Below are 21,082 nucleotides of genomic sequence, written 5' to 3'. Positions count from 1 at the left end.
CATAAGAGTGATTGATGCATCACTGCAATCACTATGAAATAATGTATTGGCACAAACACAGAGTTACCCCATGGCCCGAGGTAATTTGAGAGTCAAAAGATTTCAAATTAACGATTGTAGATCTCTGAACCAATAGATTAATATTGTATCTCACACTTGAGATCCTATAACAAGAACAAATCCACGAACTTCTTTGAAACCAGTCGTGTCTATAATAATAATTCTTTACTTCTAAAGTTTTTCTTTGTATTTTCATTTGTAAGAGATCTCATATATCCGTTACTTCTAAAGTATTTTCTTGTTTTTCCATTTGTAAAAGATCTCATATATCTCACTTTATGGAAGTTTTATGAATCCTTTCATTTGTGAAATCTCTTATCTTCCAAAGTCTTTTTTATATTTTGCGATGATGATCGATCGCAAGTTGCCATTGTTATCCTCTTGTCATCATCATTCTCTCCTTCCCTCTAATCGCCTCTCGGCTTGGATGCGATTTAAGGAGGAGCCACCATTGTCGTCACCAAACACCACTACAGGAGAAAACAGCCGTGCCATCAAAAACCATCGTAATCGTAATGGATCCGATGGAGACGTGGATGAGAGAAGACAAAGATCAAATTCTTTTACAATGAGACTTGCATATTAAAAGAGACAAATCTCAGATTGGCGTTACTCTACTACTTTAAATGAGACTTGCAATCTTATTTTATTTGTTCTTATGTTCTAGCGGCATCAATAGCTATAGTTATTATCCTATTTTGAACGCTTTCATGTAAACCTAAAAATGTTCGGATAGTTTAATGCTAATATATACAAACTTCGACATGTATAAAAATTATGAAACGTTAACGATGGTTGGAAAAACTTACAGCTAAACATATAAAACTTCTATAGCAAAATAAACTTCTAAAACATGTGACTTCGATGGAAGAAAAGTAAAAACTATTGATGTTTTACAGACAAATTGAAAAAGTTCTAATTGACGTGCTCGTTCTCATAATCACAGAGTTTTACAGATCAAATTGAAAAAGTTCTAATTCGATACAGAAAGAGTTCGTCCCCAATCAATTTCAAAGACATTAAATCAAATAAGATCCAAACCAAAGACAGAGAAAGTAGAATGAGAAAAACAGACATTTACGAACCTTGAGGTTGACTTGCGTTTGTGTAGGACAGAGATGGGCGCTTTAAGAGCAAACGTGATAGAACAAAGAAGCCATAGAGAGAGAAAGTGCAAAAACAATAGATAGAGGTAGGGAGAGATTAAAACATGTATAATATTCTCCCTTTTTATTTCTCGTGTGTTTAGGGTTTTATCTTATCAATTGTTTTTTATTCAATTTATGAAACGATTTTGTAAAAACATTCCGCGCGCAAAAAATTCAATATATAGATAGTGAAAAGGTACGTTAGAAGATATGTGTTTTTAAAAAGGTAACTCTTCACATAGAAGAGTTGCGACAAGAAATAAGTTATTTAAAGCAAAAAATTAGGGCCATTAGATTATAAAACAGACAATGATGACCGTCTGATTGTAACGTTTAAATATATATAAATAGTGACAATATTTATATAAAAATAGAATCTCTTAAAAATTTATATGAAAAGTTGTGTTTCTTAGTTTTTAATATGATAAGTTGTATCTATCGCTTATGAAAAGATACAACTTTCAAAACTAATACATTTAAATAAAAAGAATGAAAACATTCCAATAAATATGAAAGGATATAACTTTTCATCTTAAACATTGCATTAGTTCTTATAGATTGTGGAAATAATATAAAAAATATGTCTTTTCATAACAATATGTCTTTTTATAAAAATTCATATGAATAATCATAACTTTCATATTTTAATTAGTTATTTAAAATAACACCTTTATAATGATAATAAATAATTTTTTTAACAAAAAATCAATTAATATACATTTTTATGATGAAAAGATACAACCTTTAACAAAGAGACACCTTGATGAACAAACATAACCTTTAACCAAAAGACATCTTAATGAACAAACATAACTTATAAATTTATGATGAAAAGACACAACCCTTAAATCTAATATTTTTTAGAGTCACATGTTTTAAAACACAACCTATCAATTCACAACCTTTGGAATTAATTGTGATTGTTATTATTAGTAGATATATATCTATATCTATATATATATATATATATATATATATATGTTTTCCAAATATGGAAGAATTGTTTAACTTATTGACGTTTGACATCACTTGCCATATAATCTAACGAATATTACAAATAACAATTTATGGAAACTATTCTCGAAATTATTGAAAGACTAATAATGTTTTATTTATTACTTTTAATATTTATAACCTATAAAATAAAATGAACGGAATTTTATATAAGATAATTATAATAGTTTTATCCTCTACTTGATGAATTGTGTTCGAATATAATTATATAATAACTATTTTAAATATTACAAAATCCAAAAAAAAGTTTTAATATTATTTTTAAATTATTTATCGTTGTTTAAAGAATAAATTTATCATAATTTTAAAATAATTTATAAAATACTTACAAAATGCAAGACAAAGTTGCACTTTCAAGAGTTAAGTTGAGATCTGGATTAAAAATCCTAATAACTGGTAAAGAAGGGAAGCCGAAGACAAAAATATTGAATGTTGTCTACAAACAAATTTTTCAGAATATTCCGTAGTCACGGTACGTAATTTTAATCTACTTTTTTTCAAATACAAATTTTAAAATATATAAACTGTTACAATTATTTATTTTTTTGTATTTGCCAGATGGGTTGTGATGAGTTAGGAGACCGATGACGGTATGTCAATTTAATATTATTTCATGTTCAATAAAATTTAGAAATTTATAAATCTATCAAATAATGTTAACCCGTCAAATTGCTTACAAAAATTATTTAATTTTTTGCACGTTTCTAATTGAATTTGCTTTCTTTATCGAGAAATGTACTTCATAATTTATATTATTTATGGATAATATTTTGATTTTTTTATATTTTCTTTTAATATGTCTACATAAATGTTTGTTTATTATTTATGGAAAAATAATATTATTCACCTAAATACAGAATTACGACACATATACAATACAATTCTAATTAATGATAATATAAAATCTGTTACTTCTAAAACTATACACTATTTATTCCATTTTTTTTAATGAAAGTATCTTCTTAAACACACAAAATATTTTGTGACGTTGCAATTATATATACACACAATATCTGCCTCTTCATACTGACGTTATTGTGTTCTCTCTCGTCCATCTCAAATATTGACTACCAGCTTTTTTCCATGACTGATGAATTCTCCCAAAGACGGTGGTACTATGTTGTAAAATCTGTTACTTTTAAAAACTATATAATATTTATTCCATATTTTAAATTTTCTTATGCCCGTACAGGGTGCGGGCCGGCCATCTAGTAAATATATAAATATGAATCAATTGATTAATCAAAATTTAGAAAAAGCAAAAGAAATGAAAATTTATAAAAACCAAATAAAACCATGCGATTAATGAAAATTTTATGAATAACCAAATACATAAATATGAATCAATTGATTCATAAAATCAAGATTGAATATAAAGCTCAAACCTAATTCAACTTATCCGGTCATAACTTGACTAAAGCGAAAGCCTAAGCAGATTTCTTGGAAGGATCAAAGATCTGACCAACAAACAAAACAGTTCCAGTTTTGTCTTCCCTAATTAAGAACAAAAATGGATGATCTGCCACAAAATATATCCTCTTAGGAGGCTCCATATATCTCGCACATCCACAACTGGCTACAAAAGTGGCAGCAGCAGCTTCGGCGCCTTCTTCATCAATCTCCACACATGCTTTATGATACAACGCCATTGAATGGCATGGACACTGAGGTTCCACTGAGAAGTTGGAACTCTGTGTCTTTTGTGTAAGACTTGTCGAATGGAACTTCCCATGCTCCTTTGAAGAACAGTGCGTTTCCAAAAACGCAGCCGGTTTGACGCGAGACGGATCCAGGAGGAAGAAGATCTTTGATGAGACCATTGGTATGATCTTCAGCCCATTTAATCAGCTCTATACGAACTTGTTCGGCCTGTTGTATCAAATTTTTATGTCAGACAGAACATAGAAACAGAGTTAAATCAAGAAACAGAGTTAAATCAAGAAAGAGAACTTAGGATTAAAAAGCTTACGTTTGTTAGGAAGTCTACGCGATCGAAAGCAGCTTTGAAGACATTCTCAAAGAGATCCTTGAACGATGAATCAATGGGCAGCGTTTGCTCGATCCAGACACCGTTGACGGACGTGATCTTTGGTCCACCGTGGGCGCTATGGTCAGCGAAGACAACGGAAACGAGCTTGCTGAAGACGGCGTTGAGTTCGTCGGTTGAAGAAGACCTCAGGAAGGAGAAGATCTCGTTGGAGACTGAAGAACCGTCGGGGCCAGAAGCCGCCAAAGTGAGCGCGGAGTTTATCAACGCTGGTGAGAAAACGGAGTTAGAGTGTTTGGCTTTGGTAGAGAAGAGATGCTTCGAAACGATCAGCGCTATGTCCTTTTGGTTCTTAATGGCTTTTTCTACACCAATGGTTGACTTGGACGGTAAGCTAGAAGGATTCATTGTGATCTTAGCTACAATTCTATGATTAAGAAAACTTCGTGGGGTTAAACAATATTTATAGGTTAAAAAACCCGGGAACCGGCTGACCCAATGAACCGGACAAACCCCGGTTCATATATAAGCCAAAATTTTGTTAATGAAATAATTATTTTTTCTTCTTTTTAAATAAAAATAAGATTTATTAAAGATTAATAAAGTATTTTCTCTCGTCTTTTTTTTGTCTGTCTTTACAATTCATAAATTACAAGATTCAAAAAGTTTAATATTCACATCAAAATATTGTTTTTGTTTACTTTTCACTTTGTTTAAATTTTATTTCATGATCACTTGTTTTGAAGAATTTAAATAATTGAAACATTTACGTTTGTGAAATTTGTATTTCAAAATCTAACTTTTACCAAATGTGTATATAATTTTTTTTAAAGGTAATGAAGATTTAGAGTGATAAGATCTGCGAATAAAGTTCAAATACGCTTTTCATATTGATTTTAGAATTTAGTTGCTATTTTTAAGTTTTCTACACATTATGGCTATTTAAACATTTTATTTGATATGACCTTTTTTTTTTAAGAATATGCATATTATTTATAAAATATAATTAAATTTAGTTTAATCTAAGTAAACTCGATCGAACCTGGTTCAGACCCGATCGAACCCGGTTCAGACCCGGTCGAACCACAAAGACTCATGACCAAAAAAAATTTTGGTTTGCTAGCCGGTCCGGTTTTAAAAACACTGGATTGGATTAGTTGAAGTCGGTTGTATAATGTTTCCTTTTTACATTTTATTTCCTTTCTTCTATTTGTATTATCCTTTTTTTTTGTTCTTTGACTTTGAGAGTTTAATTTACTTTTTCATAGACTTGTTATATGACATCCTTTTCTAATTTTTTTTGTCTTTTTACCTTTACACAAACTTTCCATCTTTTAATACAATTATCTTTTTACGCTATCTTCGATTTTTGTGTGTGTTTAAGTTGTTATAGTTTTGTTCTTTTCAGTTATTTTGATATGTTATAAAATAATTGTGTAATAAATTTTTTAAAATATAAATAAAATACATTTTATAGAGAAATAGCCTTAAATAAGCATAAAACAAGTTTTTGTTCTTAAATTAGCATTTATAGGTCAAATGACAAAGACTATAGTAAAATTATCCCCATTCTCTACATATATATATATATTTCTTTTTCTAAAATGTACAAAAACTTTTTGAAATTTCTTTTAAAACTTTTTTAACCTTTAATAAACCTATTTTGGTCACTTTCACTTTTGAAAGCTATTTAGGAGACAAAAAAAAATTAATATTATTTAGGAGATTTTCCCTTTTTATATGTATCAAACTTTAATAAATAATATTTTATCTTAATTAATCTACATTATATATTTCATATACTCTATAACTCTAAATTTGTAAATTTCACATTTATATATTCAATACATTTAATACACCCCATATTTATACGTTTTTTAATCTTTGAAAGTATCCCAAATCTATAAAGAGCTTCAGACTAAATCTTTAAAAGGGTTGCGGCCGACGGATAGACTCACTCCGAATGTTTAAATGGACCGTATTGTAGATTCATTTCCACGCGCCACAAGAGTAAAATATAATGAGATGCCTTCGACCCCGAATTTGTTAACAATCCAAAGTTTGTCTACCACTTGAAAACCACCATGTGATTAAACTTCACATTAATTTAACTAAAATTATGTATATAAATATAAATTTATTGAAATATTATTTATTTTTATTCTGTTGAACTTATTTGAAAGGATAAAAGCAACAGTGGTCAGTGTTAATATATTCTACTTGCCAACTTAAGAGTAAAGTTTAGAGTACTTTTTCCACTTTATCAACAGTGCTTAGGGTAAAAGTAAAAAAAAAATGATTTTTTGTCTGATTGGTAAACTTTTAGCTGAATTTAGGTAAAATACTCTTACTCCAAAACATTTACTCTAACATGTATATACAGTCATACCCTTAATGGTGGAAAGTTCTTGATCTGCTTTTCGATCAAAATACCTGAAAATATTTTTTTAACACAATAAATCTTTGGAAACACCTAAAACACTATGGAAATTATATAAAAGACTTACAAATTAACCCCATTTGAAATCAGGGTACTGTATTTAAATTAGTAAAACTTAAGAGCCACTAGGTTCTGGTCCGCGCTATGCGCGGATAATGTTTCAATATTTGTTTTGGAAATATAGCGCGGATAATGTTTCAATATTTGTTTTGGAAATATAGATTATATTTTAAAATTTTGGTGTTTCAATTGATTAGAGGTCGAAACTATTATAATTTAATATTAAAATTATTTTTAAGTTGATAAATGAAAAGAAAAAGTTACGAAAGAGTGATGTTTTAATTAAGAATTTTTTTAGTTTTCTACTTTTCTTTGTTATTAGTTTCTATTTACAACAATCTTTAAAAATTGTTACGTTGTTTTCATATATTATGTTTTCTAAAAACATCATATTAGTAATAGTATATTTTAAAAGTATAACAGATGTACTGTTCCATTATTTGATTCAAAGTTGTTCATTTATATATATTGAAATAATATAAAGTTTAAGTGTATATTTGTATGTCATATTTGCCATTTAGTGTAGCCATAGTGATTTTTATCGTTTTATTGTTTTGGTTTATTTTTATTATGCGCTTTAACTTTTTTTAAAATATTAATATTTTCTAATTGAGAGTTGTTAATGATAGACCATATTGATTTGAAATATTTCTATAAATACTGATTATATATATAATGTTTAATATTTTAGTAATGTGTAGATAAAAGAAGTTATCATATGAATTTTAACTAACTTAATTTTTTTGAACAGAATGATTAGTATTCTTAACTATTATATTTCTTTTGGTAGCATATTTGTATTTCTATTAGTGATTTTTTTAAATTGGTTTCCATAACATGTAATCTTTGGTAGAATTCATTGAGTTAGTAGAACTTAGTTTTTTGGTTGGTATTTGAAGATTTTTATGAAACTAATCAGTTATCTTACTGTTTTTTTCGTTTAATAGTTTTTAGCTGTATACTATGGTATATTTTTATATGTAGTAACTATTTTTAAAATAATGAGGATACATAACGATTAAAAAGTTATATCAGCTAATCACATATTCAAAAGAATGATTAAAATTTAAAAACTTGACATTGCTTTATGAAGGTAATGGATATATGTGATTCTGATTTGTTTCTATAATAGTTGTTTTTACTTGGTTGATGTTAACTTTCTAATGAGTTACTATTTGATATCGATTTAATTTTAACAAAGCTTATTTTGAACTAAAATATGTAGCTATATTTTCTTATTCGGTGTATTAGAAGCGTAAGATTTTATAAATAAAAATGAGTATGCTTAATATAATGATTACTCGAGTCATTTACAATGTACATTTTAAATTGTAGTTTTAAAATTACCCTTTTACTTTAAAATTGACATATAATATAAATTTAGAACATATGAATTTTCTTTTAAGATACAAAAAAATTCTAAAATGAATTGTTTCACTTTATTAAATTAAAAGGTAATTTGATATTCTGTGTGTTATTCTTATTTGCCTATTTAAAAACTATTATAATTTGATGGAAAACAATACAATTTAGAAATACATAAATAGTTATATAAACAGATTATAGATACAAATATAAGAGAATTATAGATATTAACTTTATTTATTTGAGAAGTTAACAACTGAAACATTAGATTTTTTTTTTTGCATATTTTTTAAAGTATATCTCATATATTTACCACATTCAGAGTGTTGCAAATAAAAGGTCTTGTCAACCTTCCTAGAAATGAAGTAATTCTATGGGTGCCACATAAGACAAAATATTATCAAATCTTTATTATTTAAAATCATTAATTATCATATATATTATAATTCCGTATGTTCTATTTAAGAAAACAATGAAGACTATTTTTATATTAATAATTAATTATATGATTATGTTAAGAACAATATGGATAGCTGGTAACCAAGCCAAGGAAGAACGGACCGCGTCCAGGCCCAAGACCAAGACCGCGTCCAAGAGAGAAAGAGAGAGAGGCGGCCAATGCATTGGACCGACCTTAAACCTTAGATTTAGGACTTTCCTTTTCTCTTCATGTTTATCTATAGGTTTTCCTTTTTACTTTAGGATAAGGATATGTACTATTTCCTTTTATCCATATCTTGTAATCCCCTATATAAGGGAACACTTTGATTAATTAATGACACACGAATTCCCCTATTGTTCACAACACGTTATCAGCACGATAGCCTCTAATCAACTGAAACCAAAATCAATACCTAAAAGCCTATTACCGGCGACTCTAAGCTAAACCCTAGACGTTCTCCATTGTTCCAAAAGCTTGGCATTCTCAAGACCGAACGTCCTCAGCTTCCTGATCGTGCCCTCAGCTCGCACATAAGAAGAACGCATCCGTCCAGCAACTAGCTCGCAGCTCGCGTCCGTTCCCAGCTCGCATCAGACTACATCAGCGACCCGATAGGAGGCAGCAAGCGTTCTTTCTCATCAGCTTGAAGTTTCATCCATTCTCAGGTGATCCGGTTCTTTACCTCTACAAAACTAAGGTATGAACACAATCTGAGAACATAGAATAAGATCGAAACCCTAATCCATCATTATGGAAATCTTATTCTTGTTGAAACCTTAAAGGAAAAGTACAAGATCAAAATCGACAAAGTCTTAGAACTAGAAAGTTAAAATCGATTCCAAACTAGAACTTGATTGTATGATGATTAATTTAATCTGAAACCTGATAAACCCTAATGAAGGAATCGAAACCCTAAACCCTAAAAGATAGAAATCGATTGTATGATTGATATTGCTTGTTTGATTTCTTGCTTACTTTGAAGTTTAGGAAAGTTAGATTGTTCTTCTTGAAATAATCTAACTAAGAACACAAAATACTTAAGGCCTTGAAACCTTAACATAAGGTTGATAAGAATTCATAGATTGGAAACCCTAGGTGTTATGAGAAGTAAAATAAGGTAGATTGCTTACATGAATCCGAACATGGTAATGCATTCATACTTGATTGAAACAAGATCGACCAGCATATAGATCATACGAGTTTAGGTTGTTAGAAAACCTATAGAACCGTGCGGTTCATGATTGATAGCACAATGGTCGATTAGAATTGTTTGAATACCATAAATGCATAAGACGTGTTGTGGCCGAGCTTGCTTATATCCTGCGGCCACGTGAATCACATTGTGAACCTAATACCTTACATGATGATGTGATTCAGATGTCGAAAATAGCAAACAGAGACTATGCACCCCTCAATCTCTCCGGAGACAACTACTTACAGTGGGCACTAGACACAAGGATTAGTCTAAAGTCCAAGGGACTCGGTGATACTATCATCGAAGACAACAATGAGAATGAGAAGAACCGATACAGAGCCTTAGGCCTTATGCGGCATCATCTCATTGATGGTCTTAAAGATCAGTACATGACAATCGAGAATCCACTAGATCTTTGGATGGCTTTAAAGAATAGATATGATCACCACAGGATGGTGTTGCTTCCTAAAGCAAGGCATGATTGGATGCATCTAAGATTCTTAGACTATAAGTCGGTGGATGATTACAATTCAGCTCTATTCAAGATTGTCTCAATACTAAAGCTGTGTGGTGAAGAGGTAACCGATAGCATGATGCTTGAGAAGACCTATACAACTTTCAACCACTCGAATTCTGTGTTGCAAGAGCAATACAGGACAAAGGGCTTTGCCACATATACTGATCTGATCTCATGTCTACTCCTGGCCGAGGCAAAAAATGAACTCCTACTAAAGAGTAACGGAGTTAGACCGGCCGGGACAGCACCACTACCCGAAGCCCATGAGGTCGAGAAGAAAGATCCTCCCAATGAAACCTATTACGTCCAAGACAACAAGAAACCATACGGCAATAGCCGTGGTGGGTTCAAGAGGCGTGGACGTGACAACTCAAACGGTCGAGACGGTTACTCAACCGGCCGAAAAGGAAGCCACAATAACCGTGGTCGTGGTTCCAATTACGGCCGGGGTCGAGGCAGCTACGGCCGCGGACGAGGTGGCATATCCAAACCATCTTACACGTCCAACAAGTCTCTATGCCATAGATGCGGCAGTGACAATCATTGGGCAAAGAATTGTAGAACTCCGAAACACTTGTGCGACCTCTACCAAGAGAGCATCAAGAACAAGAACCCGGAGGCAAACATGATCCAAGAAAACGTCCATGAGGACAAGGGATATGGGTATGATGCTGACAATGAATCCGACAAGGATAACCAAGAAGACCCAATGGATTTTGAGACATCCGATTGTCTCAAGGACTAGTTTTCGAATCACATTGTCTTATTGCTTTATGTTTTGATTTGGTGTTTTTATTTTATGTAATGGAATTTTTAATAAGAAGAGTTTTAAACATCTTATGAAGTCTCTAAAGTTTATTTTATTTATAGAATGAATGATGAGATGAGTGTACTTGTGGTGGATAGTGGCACAAGTCACACAATACTTAGAGACAAAAGGTACTTTATAAATCTCATAATGCAAAGTGCAAAGGTACACACCATTGCGGGTGAGGCTAGCCTGATTGAAGGTCACGGCCAAGCCTATGTGATGATGCCTAAGGGCACTCACCTAGAGATCAAAACCGCCTTGTATTCCCCAAGCTCTAGAAGGAGCCTATTGAGTTTCAAGGATATAAGATTAAACGGTTTTCACCTTGAAACATGGGAAGAAGGAAACAAAGAATTCCTTAACATAACCTTGATCACCAAAGGCAATAAAAAGATCCTAGAGACAATGCCCGCAATGACCACTGGTCTGTACTATGCAAGGATCAGTATGATCGAGGCCAATGCCTCCGAGTTATTCACTTTATGGCATAACCGGCTTGGCCATCCCGGAACAGGAATGATGCGAAAACTGATGATAAATTCACAAGGGCACACGTTCAAAGGAGTTATCCCACGAAATCTCACATGTGCAGCATGTGCACAAGGGAAACTCATAATCAGGCCATCACCAGCTAAGGTTCACAAAGAAACCTTAAACTTTCTGGAAAGGATTCAAGGAGACATATGTGGACCAATACACCCACCTTGTGGGACGTTTAGATACTTCATGGTCCTCATTGATGCATCGACCAGATGGTCACATGTCTGCCTACTATCCACTAGGAACCTAGCCTTTGCACGGCTGCTTGCCCAAATGATAAGGCTAAGAGCACACTTTCCAGATTTCCCTCTTAAGACTATACGTCTAGACAATGCTGGTGAATTCACGTCCCAAGCGTTTAATGAATACTGTATGTCCATGGGGGTAAGAGTAGAGCACTCCCTGGCACATGTCCATACACAGAACGGCTTGGCCGAATCATTCATTAAACGGATCCAGCTGATAGCCCGGCCACTGCTTATGAAGTCTCAACTTCCGGTATCAGCATGGGGACATGCGGTTTTACATGCAACGGAACTGATTCGCATCAGGCCATCTAGTGAACATATATATTCCCCATCCCAATTACTCACGGGTCAAGAGCCAGACGTGTCCCACATCAAGACATTCGGATGTGCCGTCTACGTTCCAATTGCTCCACCACAGAGAACTAAGATGGGACCACAAAGGAGGATGGGAATATACGTAGGATATGACTCCCCAAGTATCATAAAGTATCTTGAGCCAACAACCGGTGATTTGTTTAAGGCCAGATACGAAGACTCACAGTTTGATGAGTCCAAATATCCGTCCTTAGGGGGAGATAACAGCCGGTTGATTTCAAAAGATTTAGAATGGTTTAGACCATCAATATCTTGGCAAGATCCTCGGACTAGAGAGTGTGATCTAGAAGTCCAAAAGATTATACATCTACAAGAGCTAGCTAACAAGTTGCCAGATACATTTGCTGACCCAAATAGAGTAACAATGTCACACAACCCGGCTTGTAATGCACCCATAAGATTGAACGTCCAAGATGGACAATGTCAAGTGGCTACAGAGTCTAAGCAACGTTTAAAACGTGGTAGACCGATTGGTTCCAAAGACAAACAGCCTCGGAAGTCCAAGAGAGGTGCTGGATCCGAGAGCATCAAAGAAACCGTCCAGGACATTGATGGACCGGTCGAGCCGACCAGCATGGTCGAGCCATGCGTACCGGCCACACCCGATGATCCGGCCGTTCCTCAAAGTGAGGTCCGGGACGCTGGGCTTCACGGGACAGAAGAGCCGGACAACCAAGAGATCTCTATAGACCATGTAATGTCTGGAAAACAATGGAACAGAAAAGATATCAACGTTGATGATTTATTTGCATACAAGGTAGCACTTGAGATCATGGATAAAGATGAGGATCTAGAACCCACGTCCATACAAGAATGCATGCTAAGATCAGATTGGATCAAATGGAAAGAAGCTATTAACGTGGAGTTACAATCATTGAGAAAGAGAGGCGTTTTTGGCCCTATAACATTGACACCAAGAGATGTCAAACCAGTGGGATACAAATGGGTCTTTGTAAGGAAGAGAAACGAGAAAGGAGAAGTAGTGAGATACAAAGCACGGCTTGTAGCACAAGGATTCTCCCAAAGACCTGGAATAGACTATGAGGAGACTTACTCCCCTGTGGTGGATGCAACTACACTGAGATATCTAATCAGTCTGGCAGTGAAAGAAAACATTGATTTACGCCTAATGGATGTAGTAACTGCATACCTATACGGACCACTGGATAATGAGATACACATGAAAGTTCCAGAGGGCATTGAGCTCAAAGACAAGAAAGGTTCTCGAGAACAACATTGCATAAAGTTGAACAAAGCCTTATATGGTTTAAAGCAATCAGGTCGGATGTGGTACAATAGATTATCCGAGTACCTAGTGAAAGAGGGTTATAAGAATGATCCAATGAGTCCATGTATATTCATAAAGAAGTTTGACAGCAAGGGCTACGTGATCATGTCTGTCTATGTGGACGACCTGAATATTATAGGAACCTCTGGAGAGATTTCCCAAACAGTTGAATGTCTAAAGAAAGAATTCGAGATGAAAGACTTAGGGAAAACTAAGTTTTGTTTGGGATTACAGTTTGAGTATAAAGAGAATGGCATCCTTGTGCACCAAGAAACTTATACAGAAAAGATACTCAAGCAATTCTATATGGACAAGGCTCATCCCTTGCCATGTCCTATGGTCGTGAGGGCCTTAGACCTTGAGAAGGACCCATTCGGACCAAAGAAGCCGGACGAGGAAGCACTCGGACCGGAAGTGCCTTACCTAAGTGCCATTGGGGCCTTAATGTACTTGGCTAGTCACACTAGACCGGACATAAGCTTTGCCGTGAGCTTACTATCAAGGTTTGGTTCATGTCCAACCTTAAGGCACTGGAACGGAGTGAAACATCTGTTCAGATATCTGCAAGGAACAAAGGATCTCGGTTTGTTCTACACCAACCGGCCAGGAGAGAGCTTGGTTGGATATGCAGATGCTGGGTATTTATCTGACCCACACCAGGCTAGATCTCAAACGGGATATGTATTCACACATAGTGGAGCCGCAATAAGCTGGCGTTCTACCAAGCAGTCCTTAGTAGCCACATCATCCAATCATGCCGAGATCATAGCCATGTATGAGGCAAGCCGGGAGCTTGTCTGGTTGAGGAACATGACCGGCCATGTCTTAAGAGAGAGTGGTCTGGCCGTGGGACAAGAGAAGGAGGAACCAACGATCATCTACGAAGACAATGCGGCGTGCATTGCTCAGCTCAAGGAAGGATACATCAAGGGAGACAGGACCAAGCACATCCTGCCCAAGTTCTTCTTCACCCACGACTTGCAGAAGACAAAGGAGGTTCAAGTAGTTCAAGTTCGATCAAGCGACAATTCAGCCGACCTTTTCACCAAGTCTCTGCCTACCTCAACGCACAGGAAGCTGGTTCATCAGATAGGGATGCGCCGGCTGAAGGATCTTCAGTGATGCCTTCATCAGGGGGAGTATCATGCGTTGTACTCTTTTTCCTGTCTATGGTTTCCATTTTTCCCACCTTGGGTTTTTGGTTTTTCCTAGAGAGGTTTTAACGAGGCAACATCGTGCATGGTACGAGCCCATATGGTTACAGCATCCAAGGGGGAGTGTTAAGAACAATATGGATATCTGGTAACCAAGCCAAGGAAGAACGGACCGCGTCCAGGCCCAAGACCAAGACCGCGTCCAAGAGAGAAAGAGAGAGAGGCGGCCAATGCATTGGACCGACCTTAAACCTTAGATTTAGGACTTTCCTTTTCTCTTCATGTTTATCTATAAGAGGTTTTCCTTTTTACTTTAGGATAAGGATATGTACTATTTCCTTTTATCCATATCTTGTAATCCCCTATATAAGGGAACACTTTGATTAATTAATGACACACGAATTCCCCTATTGTTCACAACAGATTAGGGTTAATGAACAGTATAATATATGTTTAGATGAACCAAATTATTTTTCTAAGCTTAATTTTCGTGATGACATGTGTCATGGTTCAAAGGTTGTAATGTTTCTCTTTTAATATATAGAGGATGTCTACGTGAAAAAATGATGTTCCCAAAAATGTAAAATAACGCATTTCAAATTCTTTGTTCATTGATAATTATATTATCCCATTTAAGATGTGTTTAGCACAAAAGGAAGGGTTTCAATATATTTTACTTGATATAAAATAATATACTCAATAATATTTTATCAGCTATTCAAAAAAAATCTATGCAATTTCTATTGAATAATTTCTTCTCATTTTACTTTCTCTTAACCGCCAAAACACTACACAAGTTCATCTTTCAAGCAATTATCTATTTCGTATGGAAGGAGCGTAATGGACGTCTTCATTCAAATGGACATAAGCAACATATTTTGGTGATCAGGGGGAGGCTGAGTGTTTTCTAGATATTTAGATAATTGGAAACCTTTTTTTTAGTTCAGGGTTGGACCAGTCCGTTGGTATTTTAGTTTTTAAAAATATTCTCCACGTGTATAAGGTTGGGCCGGAATGGAGCAAGGTTGGGCCGGAACTTCAAATTGGTTTGAAACCAAGCCCGTAGTGACATGGCATATTGATTGGTGGGGAATATTTCTACCCATGTGGCACCCCTTAGAAACTCCAAAAATAGTACCTTTTATATAGTAGGATTAATGTCACTTGTGTCAATTTCTCAACTAAATGAATGACAACAAAATTGATAGATTAATTAATCTTCTGAATATTTATAGGTTTATTTTTAAATATGACTTAAAATTTCAATTCAAACACAAAAATAACCCATGCTTTTTTGAAACTTTTTTTCCCTATTCACCCTAGAAGTTTGAATTATTCACGAAAATGCCATTGCATTTTTTTTTCTTTTTTTGAAAATGATTCTTTTACCTTATCATTCTCATTTTCACCAAGTATTTATAATATTGCCATTGCTATCAATACACTAACCACCATGAACAATCAATTTGAAGTTCTTAATACACCAAAGTTTCAATTTTTACTCTTCATATCTCATTGCTTATGCACACAAATCACATCTCTTTCATTCTCTCTTCAAATTCATCAAAAAAAAAAACTAAGATTTTGATACCAAGCTTTGTAAGGTTCATAGAGACACTGAACCTCATGATTCGTGGTCATTAACGACTTGGTAGCTTTTGTAGTGAAGTTTTAGGTGCTTGGAGAAGCAAAGCAAGTAATCTCACGGGCTCAAGATATGTATTCATTTTTTTTCTTGGATATGTTCGTGAAGATGTTGGGGTCAAAAACGGTTACGACGGAATTACCACCCGAAAATCCTCAGAGATCGTATTTCCGAAAGAGTTAGTAAAAGAAGGGATGTAATTTTCGTAAAAATAACCTATACGAGGTTATTTCTACGAAGAAGTATTCTTTGGGATTCAAACCGAACGATCGTCCCGCTCGGTCGCTACGTAGCAACCGAGCTCGGGCCAAAGCTCGGTCGCTACGTAGCGACCGAGCGATCGTCCCGCTCGGTCGCTACGTAGCGACCGAGCTCGAGCCAAAGCTCGGTCGCTACGTAGCGACCGAGCGATCGTCCCGCTCGGTCGCTACGTAGCGACCGAGCTCAGCCAAGCTCGGTCGCTACGTAGCGACCGAGCGATCGTCCCGCTCGGTCGCTACGTAGCGACCGAGCTCAGCCAAGCTCGGTCGCTACGTAGCGACCGAGCGATCGTCCCGCTCGGTCGCTACATAGCGACCGAGCTCGAGCCAAAGCTCGGTCGCTACGTAGCGACCGAGCTCAAGCCGAAGCTCGGTCGCTACGTAGCGACCGAGCACTCGTTTCGCTCGGTCGCTACGTAGCGATCGGGCTCGAGCCAAAGTTCGGTCGCTATGTAGCGATTGAACCTTTCCGAACATCGATACGACACCAGTCCTTGCATTCTCGTCAAACCTTCGAATGCTATCTCCCGAAGACCGTAGCAAGCTCAGTCCATGTTTCCCGTTATTCTAATTCATCGATCAAACTTCGCGGATTAGAAACCGCGGAAAACTCGTAGTAAACGTGTCGAGTCGGAAGACGGCCCAAAGGGACCTAAAACACGACTCGAGGCCCATCCTATGATTTTTCTTAACCAAAGCCCGTGAACCACAGCATGGTTCGCGCTTGGCCCACGAGGAAGGATAAATGTCAAGTTTCCGCGGATAAATACGGAAGTTTTGAAGATAATTGTGAAGATCGGGAAAAATGGAATATCTCCATTTTTATATGACGGCTTAAGGGCAGAAGAGTAAAAGCGTAAACCGACCTTGGAGCTAGTATATAAGGAGTCCTAGGCGAGGAGCAGAGGAGGAACTTTTTCAGAGAAAACTTAGCACTTAGAGCGATTTAGGCAACTTTCCGTTTTTGTTATTTCGAGCTGCGACTCAATTAGGTTTAGCCGTCTTAGGGTTGCTAGAACTAGGAATCTCGCCGACAGCTCTCGAGCCCAGGCTTATACTTTGTTGTAACGCTCATACGCAGATTCGGAATAAGATCTACTTTGCTCTCTTTTCGATTTCTTATTTTTATCGTTGTTATTCTCGTGTTCTGATTGCTTGACGTGTGGTAATTAACAGATATCCGGGTCCTCTGGGAAATTAGGGTTTTCCTAGTTTCCTTATTTAAACGGAAATCGACAGTGTGAATTTCGGTTCCCACAGTTTGGCGCTAGAGAGAGGGGGCCTTACGGATCAATCTAACCCGCAAAAGCCACACACAGTCAGACATGTCAACCAACGACGCGGATAACGTGCAAACTCCCCTTAACGGAGGCAGCGGCACCGATCTCCACACTCCGGTAGCGGACGTATCTGCGGCCAACGCGCAAGCCAACGCCGCGACTCTCGAGGAGTTTAAAAAGATGTTTGCCACCTATGAAAAAAGGTCGGAAGAACAGGATAAGCTCGTGAATACCTTGACCAAACAGGTTGAAACCTTAACGGCAAGGACCCAAGCTATCCGTCCCCGCGGAACCACCAAAATCCGCGGGAAGAGGCTCGATTTCGCCACCCCACTCGATAGAGCAGGAGCCGCGCGGGAACGACCTTCCGGTCAAAACCCCAGCGAGAAGTCTCCCATCGAGAAGGGGAACTCTGAAAGTCTTCCGCTCCCTGCAAAGGACTCGGAGGATAACGAAGCCGAACATATTGACCTGGATCCTAGCGATGTCTCCAACGACACCGACGAGGATGTCGACAGACATCCAAGAAGGACCAGAAGCCGATCCGCTCGGGAAGGCTCCCCGTTCGAAAAACCAATGACGGAAGAAGAAGAAGTCGCCTATTGGAACGAACAAGAGGAGCTGGCCGAAAGGCAAACCGAGCTCACTCGCAGTAAGCGCCGACAGGCTCGGAAATCCACTGACGAGACATCGGATATCCGCGATCTTCGCGACTATATCACCAAGACTGCGGCAGAAGTGAGAGCCGTAAAGTCTCAAATCCATCATGCTACTAGTGCTGCCCCCGAGATCGATCGACTGCTGGAAGGAGCTCGAAAGACCCCCTTTACCAGTCGCATTTCGGACATGAGGGTGTCCGATCCGGGAAAGATCAAACTACCGAAGTACGATGGTACGGCCGATCCGAAAGCGCACCTTCAGGCTTTCCACATCGCGATGGGAAGAGCAAGACTGAAGGACGGCGAAAAGGATGCCGGCTATTGCCGCCTGTTCGTCGAAAATCTTGAAGGAGCAGCGCTCGAATGGTTCGCACGCCTTCGTCGCAACACCATCGGGAGTTTTCGACAGCTCGCATCGGAATTCCTCAAACAGTACTCTGTATTCATAGACAGGGAAACCTCCGATGTTGATCTCTGGAGTCTCTCCCAGAGGGAAGACGAACCCCTCCGCGAGTTTATCAGTCGGTTCAAACTGATAATGTCCAGGGTCAGCGGGATAAGCGACAAAGTGGCCATCGACGCGCTGAGAAAGACGCTCTGGTACAAGTCGAAATTCAGAAAATGGATAACTCTCGACAAACCGCGAACGATCCAGGACGCCCTCCACAAAGCAACGGACTATATCATAGTGGAGGAAGAAACTAAAGTCTTATCGCAAAAACATAAGCCGGCAAGACCATCCTCGAAAGACGCAGATCCGAAGGGGAAAAAGAAGAACTCTCGTAACGACAAGTACGTCCATCACGAGGGGGAAGATCTCCAAGGGGCGCATAACTATGCGATCAGTTCGGATCAAGGCCGGACCACGGGCAACACATGGACTCGCAATCAAGGGTATGACGAAAACACCTTCTGCGAGTTCCACTAATCCCGAGGACACTCCACGACCAATTGCAAAGTCTTGGGAGCAAGACTGGCCGCGAAGCTGCTCGCTGGAGAACTTTCGGAAGTAACTAGCGTCAAGGATCTCATCCTCGATTCTGATCGGCCTCCAAAGACGGACAGAAATCCGCCCGCCGAAAAATCTCCTCAACGAAACCAACCTGGGGATAAACGCGGTAGGAGGCCGGATGACAAAGGGAACGATAACAATCGTCGCAGAGTCAATATGATCATCAGAGGATCTCAATACTGCGGCGATACCGTGTCAGCCATCAAGGCTTACCAACGGAAGGCAGAATCAAGCGCAAATTGGCCTACATGGTCTCCTCCTCGAGACGGCCAAAATTGCTCGATCACCTTCACGGAAGAAGAAGCCGGCGGTATCGACCAACCTCACTGCGACCCGCTCGTCATAGATCTCGTCATACGAGATTTAGAAGTCGGAAGGGTACTCGTTGATTTTAGGAGTTTTCAAGGCTCCTAAGACAAATGTTGTAGTATAGAAGATTGTCGAACCAGTTCTGAGGGATATCAAAGCACTGAGAATGCAAGTACTCACTTAATCTAAGTGCAACCAATGATTTAGATGGGTTTTAAATTACTACTAAACTAGAAAGCAAATAACAGAATGATACTTTCTTGACTAAGGGAAAAGAGAACTCATGGGCATAGGGATTAGACCTTGGGTGATCAAGTATCGAACTAAGGATGGCAAATGATCAATCAAACTATCAACCTTAAGCCTAGACACAATTCTAAGCAAGCTCTATGTCTAGATGAATGCTCATTTGCTAACATATCTCAAACATCAAATGTCTTTGGTTGAATAATATGAAAGCAATCATTACTAACAAGTCTATTAGCTATCTTAGCATCTTTAACAACAAATGTCTTTGGCAAAGTATACTAAGAGCCTAGGAGAGTTGTCTCAGGCATTTCATCAAACACCTTTTGGGTGGGAAATGTCTATTGATCAACTTTTGAGTGGCCAACTCAGAAGATGCATTATGAATACTCTACTAGCAAGGAACAAGAATGATCTACACTAAAACATCCTAGAACTAACCTAATCACCCTTAATCTCCCTAACCCATGAATTCAAAAGGTGATTACTCACTAATCTCCATGATTCCTCTTAAACCCATATTGGATTTCAGATTAATCATGTAGAGAAACACAGGAAATAGATAAGAACACAGAATTCTCAATAATAAACTGATCAATTCATTCAAAAAGATCCCTTTCCAAAGGTTTTTGGTGGTTTTTCTAAGAACAAAGATCATGTGCCTCCTGGTGGCTTACAGAGTAATAAAACATAGGTTTAGAAAATAAAAACGTGCATAATGAAATGACCAAAATGCCCTTGAGAAATCACAAGTTCGAGCAGAAACAAAACACGGAGCGACCTCAGCCCGTCGCTCCGACAAGTCGCTCCAGGCTTCGGGAGCGACCTCGCTGTGTCGCTGCGAGAGGTCGCTCCGGGCTCGTTCTCGCGTCTCCGGGTGATGAAAACGCGAGCGACTTCTCCCTGTCGCTCTGGTATGGTCGCTCTGAGCTTCGGGAGCGACTTCAGCACGTCGCTCTGGAAGGTCGCTCCGAGGTGTAAATGTGTGTCTCCAGACGTGAAAACGCGAGCGACCTTGTGCAGTCGC

General features: G+C 37.5%; 1 protein-coding gene and 1 long non-coding RNA gene across 2 annotated transcripts; one reads left to right on the top strand and one right to left on the bottom strand.

Moving 5' to 3' along the window:
* Window positions 1-3,032: 3,032 nt before the first annotated feature.
* Window positions 3,033-5,246, bottom strand: LOC103849836 (serpin-Z1). The gene is made up of 2 exons (XM_009126558.3): window positions 4,192-5,246; window positions 3,033-4,091 (listed from the first exon to the last, which is right to left on the bottom strand). The coding sequence occupies exons 1-2, from the start codon at window positions 4,615-4,617 to the stop codon at window positions 3,855-3,857; spliced, it is 663 nt and encodes a 220-aa protein (XP_009124806.1). The 5' UTR covers window positions 4,618-5,246; the 3' UTR covers window positions 3,033-3,854.
* Window positions 5,247-5,274: 28 nt separating this feature from the next.
* On the top strand, window positions 5,275-15,201 carry LOC117128239. The gene is made up of 2 exons (XR_004451490.1): window positions 5,275-8,587; window positions 15,073-15,201. It is a non-coding gene; the product is annotated as an uncharacterized LOC117128239 (long non-coding RNA).
* The last annotated feature ends 5,881 nt before the right edge of the window (window positions 15,202-21,082 follow it).

This window comes from Brassica rapa, chromosome A09 (assembly GCF_000309985.2).
Source record: "Brassica rapa cultivar Chiifu-401-42 chromosome A09, CAAS_Brap_v3.01, whole genome shotgun sequence".
Lineage (NCBI taxonomy): Eukaryota > Viridiplantae > Streptophyta > Magnoliopsida > Brassicales > Brassicaceae > Brassica > Brassica rapa.
The sequence above is the reverse complement of the archived record's forward strand: the minus strand, read 5'-3'. Positions and strand labels throughout refer to the sequence as shown.

What these genes read in the sequence shown, in the direction of transcription:
- LOC103849836 (XM_009126558.3), bottom strand. Translation starts at nt 4,617, where the DNA reads ATGAATCCTTCTAGCTTACCGTCCAAGTCAACCATTGGTGTAGAAAAA. An exon ending in GCGTAGACTTCCTAACAAAC is followed by an intron (nt 4,092 to 4,191) that starts GTAAGCTTTTTA and finishes TTGATACAACAG; the next exon opens with GCCGAACAAGTTCGTATAGA.